The 13,571-nt window shown below is 29.6% G+C and overlaps 1 protein-coding gene across 1 annotated transcript in view; it reads left to right on the top strand.

Moving 5' to 3' along the window:
* Nucleotides 1–11,804, top strand: part of LOC132935185 (leucine-rich repeat and fibronectin type III domain-containing protein 1-like protein) — a 50,597-nt gene extending 38,793 nt beyond the window's left edge. Inside the window, exons 3-8 of the mRNA XM_061001657.1 lie at nt 5,206–6,386; nt 6,457–6,785; nt 6,862–7,161; nt 7,832–8,267; nt 9,309–9,473; nt 9,578–11,804. Of these exons, the coding sequence (XP_060857640.1) occupies nt 5,206–6,386; nt 6,457–6,785; nt 6,862–7,161; nt 7,832–8,267; nt 9,309–9,473; nt 9,578–9,861 (2,695 nt within the window). The 3' untranslated portion in view covers nt 9,862–11,804. The remainder of the gene's footprint in view (nt 1–5,205; nt 6,387–6,456; nt 6,786–6,861; nt 7,162–7,831; nt 8,268–9,308; nt 9,474–9,577) is intronic.
* The last annotated feature ends 1,767 nt before the right edge of the window (nt 11,805–13,571 follow it).

The following is a 13,571-nucleotide window of genomic DNA, read 5'->3' as shown; positions in this document are numbered from 1 at the left end:
GTGCGGTAAAACTTAAATAGGTATATATTATTATAGACAATATTCTAAATAGTTATGTATCAATATTGTATTACTTGTATAATAGCTATGGTAGGTAGCTAATATTATTAGCCCGGGTCACTGAAGATAATAATTTAATATAGTGTACCTATACCTAGTATCTACTGTAAAGAACTATAACGAAACACCCACTCACAATATATTTGTTTCACTGTCACCATATTATTTAAATCAGTGACAGTGACGCAATCGGTATTTTCGTGTATGTGTGATGAGGCTATGAGGGGAATGGTCCCTGTAATCAAGAAGTGCATATTAAAAAAAAAAATTGAATTGGTTTTTATTACTGACACGTATTATTTAAATATATCGCTATCTCAGTACAAATTATGATAATACGAGTACATCGTATTATGAATTATTATGTATCATCTATAATAACTAATATAATGATGATAAAAAAAACCTGCAGTTTTCAATATAATTATAGTAGGTACCTATACTTATGTGCTGTCGCATATGGCACACCATAACCTGGTGGAGGTTACGATATGTGGTTTGTTAACTTTAAAATAATTGAAAATATGTAGAATTTACACGTCTATGCAGTGGCCGATCCAGGAGGGGGGCAAACATCCCCCCCCCCAAAAAAAAACTAAGCCCTGGACCCGCCACTGCGTCTATGTGCGATGTGTGTACAATGTTATAATCTCGTAGAACGAAAAACAAAAAAAACCATACAATGCACCCGTTCCTTATTCTTCTTCGCACAATGTACGTCGGCACGGTCAGCGCTATCATAATACACACGAGTGACGAGTACGATAATAATATAATACCTACGTCATACCTATACGTATACCGTATAGTTTGACCACGCCGTTTTCGGGTCATCCGGTTTACTGGTTTTGACGACCGTGATCTCGAGACGGGTAATTAAAACGAAAACGATCGCAAGACGAACAGTGTGTGTTAATAACAACAATAATAATAATAATAATGTAACGCGTACCTCCCATACCTTGTACGAGTCGTGGTGAGAAGAGGCGTCCATATAAAATACACGCTCACCGGTACTACCTATATCGTCGTCCATCCTTTGACCGGAACGCATATATAGATAGGTAGGTATAATATTATTATGAAAACGTCGTTTCCCCGTTATAAATTGCACGCTAACTATGTACACACCACACACGCGCTTATAATATTATGTACCTACGTTGTAATATTATCATTATGTTGGTGTGTATACAGGTATAGATAATAGCTGTTGTGGCAATTACACAACTACGTCTTCGTCCATCGACTATTATAGGTCTATAAAGTCACCTTAATGTATCATAATATAACTAATTATTAAAGTTTAAAAGACAAAAAAATATTACTGTAAATTCGAATATACCCGACACCTGTATCGGATACCCTGCAGTCCCTATAACTGCAACAGCAGAAACCCGATATTCAAAAATTACATTTGCAAAGATCTAAACTATTATTGAACCATTTTAATGTAATATGTTGCTTCCATTTTTTCAACAGCGTACAGTTTTATATAAATATAATATAGTTCAATCAATTAAAAGCATAGCTAATATTTTAGTACCTATCTTGACTTATTTTTAACGATTTTAGTAACATAATTTTGTATTTTATGTGCGCAGTGCGTTAAATAAATCCGTTCCCTAATTATAACAGTAATACACCTAATACAATTTTACAGTAGGTAATGCTAAGGTGGTATAATAGGTAGGTACACATTGTTGTATATCATATATGGATAGCCGGAATAGGCGTATACATTCACGTTTATTATACAATTTATAATCATAGCTGTACAATGTGCATTTAAGTGATTTAGATAACTAAAGATTTTATGAATATTTTTTTCCGTAAGTAATAATAGTAGGTATCGACAACGTTTTTAATTGAAAAATTATATTTTGCATTCCTCGTATTATAATATACCTATTACATAGGTATATTGATTGTTTTGAACTCTCGTTATGATAATAGGTACCTATAATATTAGTATTATTTAGTATTTATCTATTTGCGTTGTACCATTTATACTTCAACACGCCACAATGCGGTAAACATATTATATTACCTAAACCGTCTTTTCTTGAAACACGTTGTTGAAGACATAATCCTCACAACTTTTTATAAATTGTTGTTCTTTAAATCTTATTCAGAACTATTAAAACGATAGGAAGTTTATGTCAATAGAAAAAATAACTCAAATAATTTAATTAAAACAATATAAGAGTAAATATTTTTCAATTTTAGTTTAAGAAAATTTCCATAACAGGTACAATGGTGAATGGTACATCGTAGTATCAGACTATCGTATGTATACCTACCTAGGTACATATATATATATATTTATTGGTTTATAAGAGATTATAGGAATAATACTAACAACCGTAATATTGCCTATGTAGATAAATTGGCATATTATTTCTTTGGTGTGCACTACGCGTCTGTACTACGATTAGCTTGACCTTTTATTTTACTTATGCCTATATTATAGTCAACTTTTATTCTATAATTTACTCGTATGATAAGCCTTAAAGGCTTTAACTTATAATGTTTATCGGTTACTCCAATCGTCTGTACATCTATTAACTTTTAATGCGTTGCGTTGTTGTTATTCAGCTTTGTCGAATCGTAAATGTTGTTAAAAGTTTATAAATCATAATAGTTGGCATAGGTATTAACCTAACATATGTATAGTGTATATTAATAAGATTCAATACTTCTAAAGTATCTAATCTAAAATTTGTTATTAGATACTAAATTAGTCAATAGACTTTGTTGATTTACTTCTACTAATCAATAAGGCATTGGGTTTTCGATGACCAGTTGGTAAGCGACAAGCGTATGGTCGAAAAAAAAACTATTATAGTCAACACATCGTTAACGTGCCAGATGGCTATTATAACGAAAGATGAAAGAAGAATATTAGAAGTGCAAGAAAACAACGCTGACTTTATTGTAAGCTGTAACCTATTACCTATATAATATACGTTTAATGAATATATTACAAACTCCTGATAATCAACAAAATACAGTCGATAAATTATTTCATCGCCGGCTCATTATACCGAATATGTACTTCTCGTATTCGGTATACGGTTTTGAATATAGTTTGATATGTTTTTCTAATTATTTTTGGATCGCACCTGTTTGATTGAAGTTCTTAATATTTCGTGTTGGTCTTTCTCACCTGTGTAACATAATCAGATACTCACTCATCACGTGTTCTATATTTCAGAAAATATTTGACAACATAGATATAGTTAGTAGGTACACCTAACACATGTTATAATATAGGTTAGGATATAATATGTATACCTTACCTGGTAGGTATTGTATTATTGTATATTACATTCCTTCACGCTCAAACAATAATTAAATTAGGTATACTGCTTGTAGGTACATCTTCGCTGTGTTGAAATTATTGGAAATAACTAATACAGAATACTCAATTAGACACCGTAAAACTATACCATAAACTGAAAAATTCGACCGCACAGTTGTTTAAATACCATTTATTTTTTGTAGGTACCTATCGTGAAAGTAATAAATGATCAAGAATAATATAATAATACATAATTATTACGATAACAAATAACTGCCAATTCAATTTGATTTCACAGTAGGAAGATACCGAATAGATAATTGCTTAATGACCGAAATATTGTTAAATATAATATTACGATCTTCATTTTCGTTTGCAGTGCAAAAACGAATCTTTCTCGTATTCCGGTGGAAAAAGTAAATTTATTTTTCGCTAGGTACTTACAAAAGTTACAATTCGCACTACGTTCGTCGTTTACATAACCTACCTCTACCTATATTATAGTGTTTAACAATAATGTATGATATTTCTCAACGACACACAGAACAACAATATAATTATTTAAGCAACTACATCAAATTTTACTATGCAAAATATAGAACATACATAATATAGTAGGTACACATAATAATAAATTAAACGTATAAAATAAATTCTTAAGCGTAATAGACGTTTAGACAAAAACGATTTCTTATTGAAACAATAACAATAGTCGTCTGGTAAAAAATTAATTTTTCTAAAAGTTAAAAATTAAAAATTAATATTAAATACCTACACCTATTTTTATCTATAGGCGTTAGTTCTATATTTTTTGGTTTCTATACAAAGTTTATAATCCTTATATTATATTTGCCAATTATTGTCGTGTATGTTCGCATAATATTCCATGTACAAAATAAATATTGAAATATCAGTAGTTATATATTTTATTTTTATACTTTTTACCAAGTTACTTATTACTAATTAATTACTACTTATGCTTTATTCAGTCATTTTAATTAATGATTACTATTTTAATAAAGGTAGGTACTTAATGCCACAATATTTTTTTATCATAAATTTTTTTCGGAGAAATTTGAAACGCTCAAAGTATGTTTTTCATAACTTGTTTGTATTTTCAATTTTTGTACCAATATTATTATATTAAAATTTTGTTAAATTAAATAATATAAGTGGTAAAGTGTTTATATTTCTTCAATGGTAATAAAATAATTATCAACTGTAGTTTCCTTCCTCCGACCTATTTTTCTTGAATAATTTTCTTCTTACTGTCAAGAAAATAAATGTTCATTTCCGAGCTAAAAAACGTTTGCTGTTTTTCATGATTCCGAAAATTTTGCATGGTCATATTATATTTTATTATATTAATAGAAACGATATAAAAAAATTAATTCTCAATAATTTACTCGATTACTATTGGGAATGGCATTGTAGAAAGTAGGTAGTTGTATAAACTTTAAAAATGCAATTTTCGGTATTAGTGTTCTTAATAAAATGTATTGTTCTGTCAGATATGTGGGTATTTAAAATGCTAATGTGCACCTGACCAATTTTAAAACAATTTTTTTTAAGTTTTTGCGTATCATATTTGTTTATACATTTTAAATATTATTGAACACTGAAGAAATGTAGATGGTTCTTTGAAGGATGATTAAAATTATTATTTATATATAATTGACGACGCCATCATGTATATTGGTTTTGAAAATTATTGCTCATTGGCTTTTGTAGACACCAAAACAGATAATAAATTCAATAAAAATACTGGATTTAAATGGTGCATTGTATTATATATTTATTAATAATAGCAAATTTTTATTATTTTATTTTTATTTTTACAGAGATTATTTTGGGCTACTATGCCTTATGGTATGTATTTGCATAAGCGAATCAAAGGCTCAATGTCCATGGCAAACAGATCAATCATCCGCAGAACTGCAGTCATCCTGTATATGTTCTACAAATATGGCACAAGAATTATCTGTACAGTGTGATCTTGTGAATTATGAAGTGTTAATGCAAACACTCGATAAATATTCACAGGGAACACTGGACTTACTTTATATAAATAATAGCTCAGTTAAAACTATTGAAGATTCTAGTTTTGCCAATCTTAAAATTCACAACTTACAGTTATCGGGCTGTCAAATACAAACAATATCACCAACAGCGTTTAAAGGACTGGAGCTACATTTAAGGCACTTAAGTCTACAAGACAATAAAATAGACGAAATACCTAATTTAGAAGGACTTATTAACTTAACATTATTGGACCTTTCAAGAAATCGAATTTCAAGAGTACCAGATGATGTGTTTGCTTCATTAAAAAATTTACAAACAATAAAATTAGCAGATAACAACCTCACGTTGTCTAAAAATGCATTTAGAGGTCTGGAAAATAGTTTGAAGAATTTAAATCTAAAAGGAACAAATCAAAAATATTTACCAGAGTGTATAAGAAATTTAAAAAATTTGGCATTTTTAGATTTAGCTCAAAATATTTTAAGTGAATTACCGGGAACTTCCGGACATATTTTTCAAGGATTAGGAGCTTTGACAGCTCTCAACTTGGAAAGGAACGTAATTCAATCTTTGGGAGAGTTTACGTTTGATGGTGTCAAAAATACACTAAGTTCACTAAGTTTGCTCAATAATTTGCTCACTGATTATCCGACTATAGCTATAAGTAAACTACCAGAACTTAGAGTATTAGACCTTGGTTTTAACCTCATTAAAGAAATACCAAATGACGCGTTCCTAGCAAATCCGTCTTTAACCTTACTAGCGTTAGATGGAAATCCTATCGAAACTATTCCTAAAAAAGCATTTACCCATCTGAACACTACATTGCGCGGGCTAAGCTTAGGAGGACGATACCTACAATGCGATTGCCGGATCCGATGGGTAATAGAATGGATCAAAAACGGCGATTTACAAGTGACCAGCAGAGAAAGAAATCCGCAGTTTTGTGCTAGCCCATCATTTCTTAAGAATAAACATTTCTATAAAATTGATCCTTCAGGTAATATAATTATAATTTTATTAAACATCATTATTTTTCTTTTTTTTACAATTAATATTTTGAATTACAGAAATGGTATGTGATACCGAACAAAGTTCTTCTGATGCGTCGGTGATGTTAGAATCTATTATAGAGGAAGATGATGTGGATTCCCAACATCCGATTGGAACTGGTGTTGGATATGCTAGTCCTACAATTGTTTCACCAGAGATATTTCCAACTTCAAAAAATAAATTTAAAAAGAATCCTCCGATAGCAGAAGTAGAAGTCGTGAAAAACACTAATACATCTGAGTTACTTGGAATTATTGAAACTACAAGAGCTATTCCATCGACTACGGAGAGCACAACGGTTGCAATTGAAACAACAACAAAGTATTTTGTACAAAACACTACAAATGTTAGTAAATTTAATAACCAGTAACATTAAGGATGGAATAGGTATATTTAACATTAAAAAATTGATTTTTTTTCAGTCTAAACCAATGAGCACAAGTCGTAAACCCAATTTAGTTATAACACGACCACAGTCAGTACAGACGTCCCAGAAACCACCGCTAATATTAGGTAATTACCCTAAAAAACAAGTTCAAGAAGTCATCATAAGGAGTGTTCATAGACAAGATAATTCCGTTATAATTCAATGGGATTCCGAAACCGCAAATATCTTAGGATTCCGAGTTGTATATAGGCTTTTTGGCGACCGCACTTTCAAGCAGGGGCCACCTCTCGAAACCAGTGAACGAGAGTTTAAAATTAAAAACGTACCATACCAGGTAAATTGAAATAAATATAAAACCATATGTATGCTTGATAATTAGTAGTAAATTGTGAAGATATCTACACAATATATATAATACTCGGCATAATAATAATCATTATATTTTTGGTTTTAATTTAAAATGACGATCACATATTATATTATATTGATTATACTAGCGATTATCAAACTATTGGTCACTCATGTAGTCATGTATGGTTTAAATAACTATAAATCATTTATTTTTAATGATAACACGTATGCATGTATATTCTAAATAGTTTTAGGCAGCACTGGAAACCATTAAAAAATTATATGAGAAAAATTAAAACCAATATTCAAATTACAATTAATAAGAAAATCCCTACAAATTATAAATTTATTTGGAAGTATATTGTTCAATAATATAAGTACCTACCTGATAATACTATTTATAACTATCAAATTTTATTCCAAACCGTCATATAACATTTTTTTTCAAACCATAATCGTTACAAGAACCAAAATAATTTATTCCGGTAACAGGCCCTCGAGACTATTAGGTCGCTAAAAACGAAGTAGGTGTCTTATTTAATGGCCGAAACCTCGTGCAATGCAGGACGAGAATCACTTAGGGTTATACTACAATACAAGCCGCACCCGCGCGTTACCCACTGTGATTTATAACTATTTTGCGATTAACGCAGGAATGCATCATCGTGTGCGTCATTTCTCTGGAGGAAATAACCATCACGCCGGACACGGTGCCGTACAGCCAGTGCCGGGAAATACGGACAGCGGTCACGATGACGAGCAACATGGACAGGATAACGATTGCGGCGAGCGCAGCCATATGCGGCACGGTGTTGATCGCCGTCGTCGTGTTCATTGCGGCGAGCAAACGTCGCGCCAAAAAGCTGCAAACGTTGCACAACTCGGTGGCGTCCTGCCATCCAAACAAATCCGGCATCCCGGTCGGCACCTTGCCGGCCAGCTGCTACGCCGGACCAAACGCGGCCCAGATGTCCTCGCTGGCCGCCCTAAATGCGTTCAACAGCCACAAGGATTGGGACCAGGGTTCGGTGTACAGCAATCGGAGTCTTAACCCGTCCCGCATGTATCGAGTGGCCGATAGCCGACAAGGTGAGAATTTTATAACAGTGTTCAATGCAAAGGCGGGCACCGACTGCCTATAGTTGAAAAGTACATTTTTTTTAAAAAACTTTTAACCAGTTGATGAGCTAGGCATCTAACCGGCTCAATAATTTGACTAGTTAAAGCACCCGTTGCAGTAATAACATCGCCTTTTCCGGCTAATTTATAAATTACGTTCAATTACAGTCTTGTCTTTAATAAATATTTATTGATTTAATTATATGGTTGATACTATAACGTATAGTTTCCTCAAAAAGTTTTCCACTAGTGTGCCATAAAAATAGGAATGGTTTTTTTTAGTATTTTGTTAAAAATATTTGGTTATAAATTAAAAAAAAAATTAATAGTCTTACAATCACTGTATGTGGCCCAGGTGGTAATCCAATTTTTTAATTGAGTTAAGTGATATAATAGTATAATGTCTACTCCATATTAACTTTAAGCTTATAGAATATATTCTAGAGTTTATTTTATATTATTAACTGCCTACTAAGTATTAACTATATAAGTTATATTTTTACATTTTTAACGTTGACTTAATTTAATGATCATATGTTCATACGCTTAATTATCTTTCCATGTTTTCATATAAGACGATGGTGTATTGATGTGGGTTATCAGATTTTGAAAACTATAAATTTCTAGGCACCAATTTCAAAAAAAATATTATGTGAAGCGTTATTTTTCCAGCTAGTTCATTTTTCAACAATATTTAAAAATCATAAATACCTAAAACAATTTAATAGTATGACTATTTATTTTTAAATTCACTTTAAATTTAATTTTTGAGAAAATATAATAATTTAAAAATCTAATCTTAACACGTACGTTTTTGACAGATACTTTGATATATACGATACTAAACTCGTACTATACTAAAGTTATAAATATTTCCTTTTGCTTATTATTACACAATGTCCCAATGGATATGAATATTTCAGAAAAATGTAAAATATTTTTCGTAAATTGTATACTGACAATCACTAGGTGCATTTATAATATCGAACTAATGTATTTATTTGCTTTTAGGACTGAACGAAGATCTACACTCGAACATTTCAAACTTCAGTGCGAAACCGCCGAAAATGCGTTCGGTGGCCGACGGCCAGTCGCAGAACAGTTTCTCGAACAACTCGATGAGGTATTTGGGCGGAAACAACGCATACGCGTCCGATCTGGTCAACTCCAGACCCGGTAAGTCGACGGCCGAGCCGATAACCTCGCAATAGTCATAGTTTTTTTAAAAAAATAAAAAAAAAAAATAATTATATCAATATGCGAATTAATCTGTTCGGCAGAACTGAGGCAGTCGCGACAGTCGTTGGCCGTCTCCGAGAGGATGTCGCACATCAGTTATCCGGGCAGTGGCCGCACGAACACGTCCCGCAACAAGCCCAGGCAACGTTCCAGGACCAGAGAGGGAACGCAAAACCGACCGCCCAGCAGGTACAGCCACACCGGTTCCCATCACACGCTCAACAATTATTGCGGCGGAGACACGTCGGACAATTGGACCGATCACGACATGGACATATACATGACCAGAAATCCGACAGCCAGAAACGGTCTTGTGCCACTATAGAATGTTATTGTAATATTATATAATATAATAATAATAATTATAATTATTATTATTATTATTATTATTATTATTAGCCATTAGATTTACGGATACGCGTATATATGATACACACTATAATATACATAGTAGGTATATGCATACAATCCGCACTTGGAGCTCAACTGAAATTTATTTATTTGTAGCGTTTATTTTATGCAATTATGACAACACGCAGCGTTATAAATATATATGATAATATTATTACTACGTATTTACATGTCCGTTTGAGTAATAATAAATTAGACTTAAGACGATAGTAGTCGTCTGTAGAATTTCGATTACGTATATAAGTAGTTAATTTCTTCAGAATATTAAGTAAATAACTATTTACGTACATATTACATTTAAGTGATTTATCACTGTTCACTGTTCTATATTTTTTCTGTATTATTATAATTTATAAGTACAAATAACAGAATATTGTATACCTATTTTTATATTCACGGTAATAAGTAGCAGAACAATATTATAACTTAATCATTTTCCCAACGTATATCATTAAATTGTAAATAAAAATAATTATTGTTTCATGCCAAGTAGGTTGGTACCCACCTAATATATACATTGTTCTAAGTAGGTACCTACCTTATACAGATTCATCTTAACTAATAATATCTGAAATCTAAAAATATGCTTATATTCATTTAAAATAACGAATAGGTATAGTTAGTAATATTTTTTTATATTATTATAATTTGATTTTTGATTTTTTAACTTTTAAGTAATATTATAGAGGTACTACTATGATTATATCGAGTTATGTCCTACCTCACCACACAACTCGTGTACCTACAACAATAAACATAGGAATTTTAATATTAAATAATAATTTTTAATTTTTAATCAAATTTATTATTAATTGTTGTTCAATCTATTTACGTTTATAATTACTGTGAAAATATTAGAAATTGACAATTAATTAATAAAGTTGTATTCATTTATTGTCAATTTTTATGTAGTAAATTCTATAATATTAAATAGTATTCAATAAATAATTGTATATAAAGTATTATGTAATTATTCGATTAAAATCAGTTATATATAAGTATATATATATAGATAAATATTAAGTATACAGTATTATAAGTTCAATACATTTTAAATTATTAAACCATTTGATACATGCCAAGTTGTATTCGATATTTTTTTAAAAAAACATAAAAATAGTGTTTAGGTACTTCGTACTTATGCATTCAAACACAAATCGCTATTCGCTTGTAGACCTCGTTCAAAATACCAAATGTAAAAACGAAAATTATTCAAGTTCATATTTCGTTTGAATCATCAATCAAACTATTTTGAATTTAGTTCATATTATTGATAAATTTTACCTTTATAATAGGAAATTAATTTGCAAGTTCATAATATATTATATTATACATTAACATTATACAGATATGACTATACAAGTATAATTAAATAAATGTTTATCATCAATTATTGGTTTTTGTTATAACTTTTAAATATTTTTCATTTTGGTTTTCATACCATCATAAGTCATAACTTATGATCATACTTGCAGATAACATAATATTTGTATTTTGTACTGAATTAAGGTTAATTTAATTGTAATTAAGTATTAAAATAATGATAAGTAAAATCATTGATTATAAATACTATAGTCTTCATAATCAATGGTAAAAGTTACAAATGCCCAATGTATATATTTTCACATCGTGTACTTTTGTATGTTCAAATTTATTCATATTAATTAGACGGTCAATATCATTCATATAATTCAATAATTGTAAAAGATCAAATTCGAATTCGTTGACCTATAGGCTATAGGTATAAACAATGATGTGGTCTTCAAAAGATTGACATAGAATAAAAATTAAGAAATTCAAATTTTACTTTAATATTAATTATAATAATTAAATTAATTAAATGAGTTAAAATTGTAACACTTGGTTTTCATCTCTTTATTATTGCATGATTACCTACCCTATTTAAATTAAATTATTAAGTGGCTATAATACCTACCAACATACCAATACGAAAACTAATACTAGGGGTACCAGAGGTAAACAGAAGCTTGTTCATTTCTAATTTCATATATAAAAAAGGAGGGTAAGTGGATGTCACTCTGCTGTACAGTAGGTGACAAGTGGGTCACTGTAATGGATGGTGTTGAATTTGAATTCAATGATATAATATCATTGTATAAGAAAAACGATTCTGATCGAAAACGGTCAGTCAGCCTATGATATTACCAAGTATATTTGATGATATTATTGTGAATAAAGTAATTTATATATAACCTATTTACGTGGAACCTTGTTTTAAATTTTCAATCCTTCGCTATAAATTCGAAATTTAAAAGCTTATAAAAAAAAATTGTGCCTAGGTATGTATTTTTTAATATTTTTCAACTCATTATATCAGGATTATATCATTTTCCCAACAAATGAAATTTTATTGATATTTATAGAAAAAAAAACTAAAATAAATGGAAACTGAAAATGTCCGTAAACAGCTTAAAATATGTCAAAATATTTGGAAAATGTTATGGTGTATAGAAAATGCTAATATAAACATTCAGTGAAATTTGAAGTATTTACAGTCATACGTTTTTAATTTCAACAAAATAAGAAAATCGTTACATGAGAAATCGAGTGAATATCAAATGTTGTAAAAATATGAATTTCAAATGCTTATAAAGATTTATTTTTATTTTTACAAGATATTTACAATCTATTCATAGAATAATAAGCAAATTAGATAAGAGTAATAAAAAAAAAAGGTGGATAAGTGGATGTCGCTCTGCTGTACGGTAGGTTACAAGTGGGTCACTGTAATGGATGGTGTTAAATTTGAATTCAATGATATAATATCATTGTATAAGAAAAACGATTCTGAGCGAAAACGGTCAGTCAGCCTATGATATTACCAAGTATATTTGATGATATTATTGTGAATAAAGTAATTTATATATAACCTATTTACGTGGAGCCTTGTTTTAAATTTTCAATCCTTAGCCAGAAAAGTTAAACATTTTATACATTTTTAACTACAAAATAATTAATAAATTATAAATTTGATAAATGTTGTCAACATTTGAACTTTAAATGCTTATAAAAAAAAATTTTGCCTATGTAATTTTAATATTTTTTAACTGCTATTAGAACGATATATCAGGAGCCTTATATTAAATTTTCACGCTTTTTTACCCAACAAATAAAAATTTATTGATATTTATAGAAAAAAAAACTAAAAAAATTGAAAACTGACAATGTCCGTAAACAGCTCAAAAAGAGTCAAAATATTTTCAACATTTTATGGTGTATAGAAAATGCTAATATAAACATTCAGTGAAATTTTCAAGTATCTACACTCATTCGTTTTTTAATTACAATAAAATAAGAAAATTGTTACATGAGAAATCGAGTAAATATCAAATGTTGTAAAAATATAAATTTCAGACGCTCGTAAAAATTTAATTTAAGTTTCTTCTAGACATTTTTTTTTTTGATAAAGGTAGACAAACTTATGAGTAATCTTATATTACATTTTCAAATCTTAGATTTAAAAAGAAAAATTTTTATGAATTCTCATCAAAATAATTTGCTATTTTTCGTGATTTTTCCGTATTTTGTCAAAATTTGAACTTTAAATGCTTATAATTAAAAACTGTGACTAAGGATTTTTAATTTTTTTCATCTGCCTTTGAA

This window comes from Metopolophium dirhodum, chromosome 1 (assembly GCF_019925205.1).
Source record: "Metopolophium dirhodum isolate CAU chromosome 1, ASM1992520v1, whole genome shotgun sequence".
Taxonomy (NCBI): Eukaryota; Metazoa; Arthropoda; class Insecta; order Hemiptera; family Aphididae; genus Metopolophium; species Metopolophium dirhodum.
Note: the sequence above shows the minus strand (reverse complement) of the source record. Positions and strands in the feature narration are given on the sequence as shown.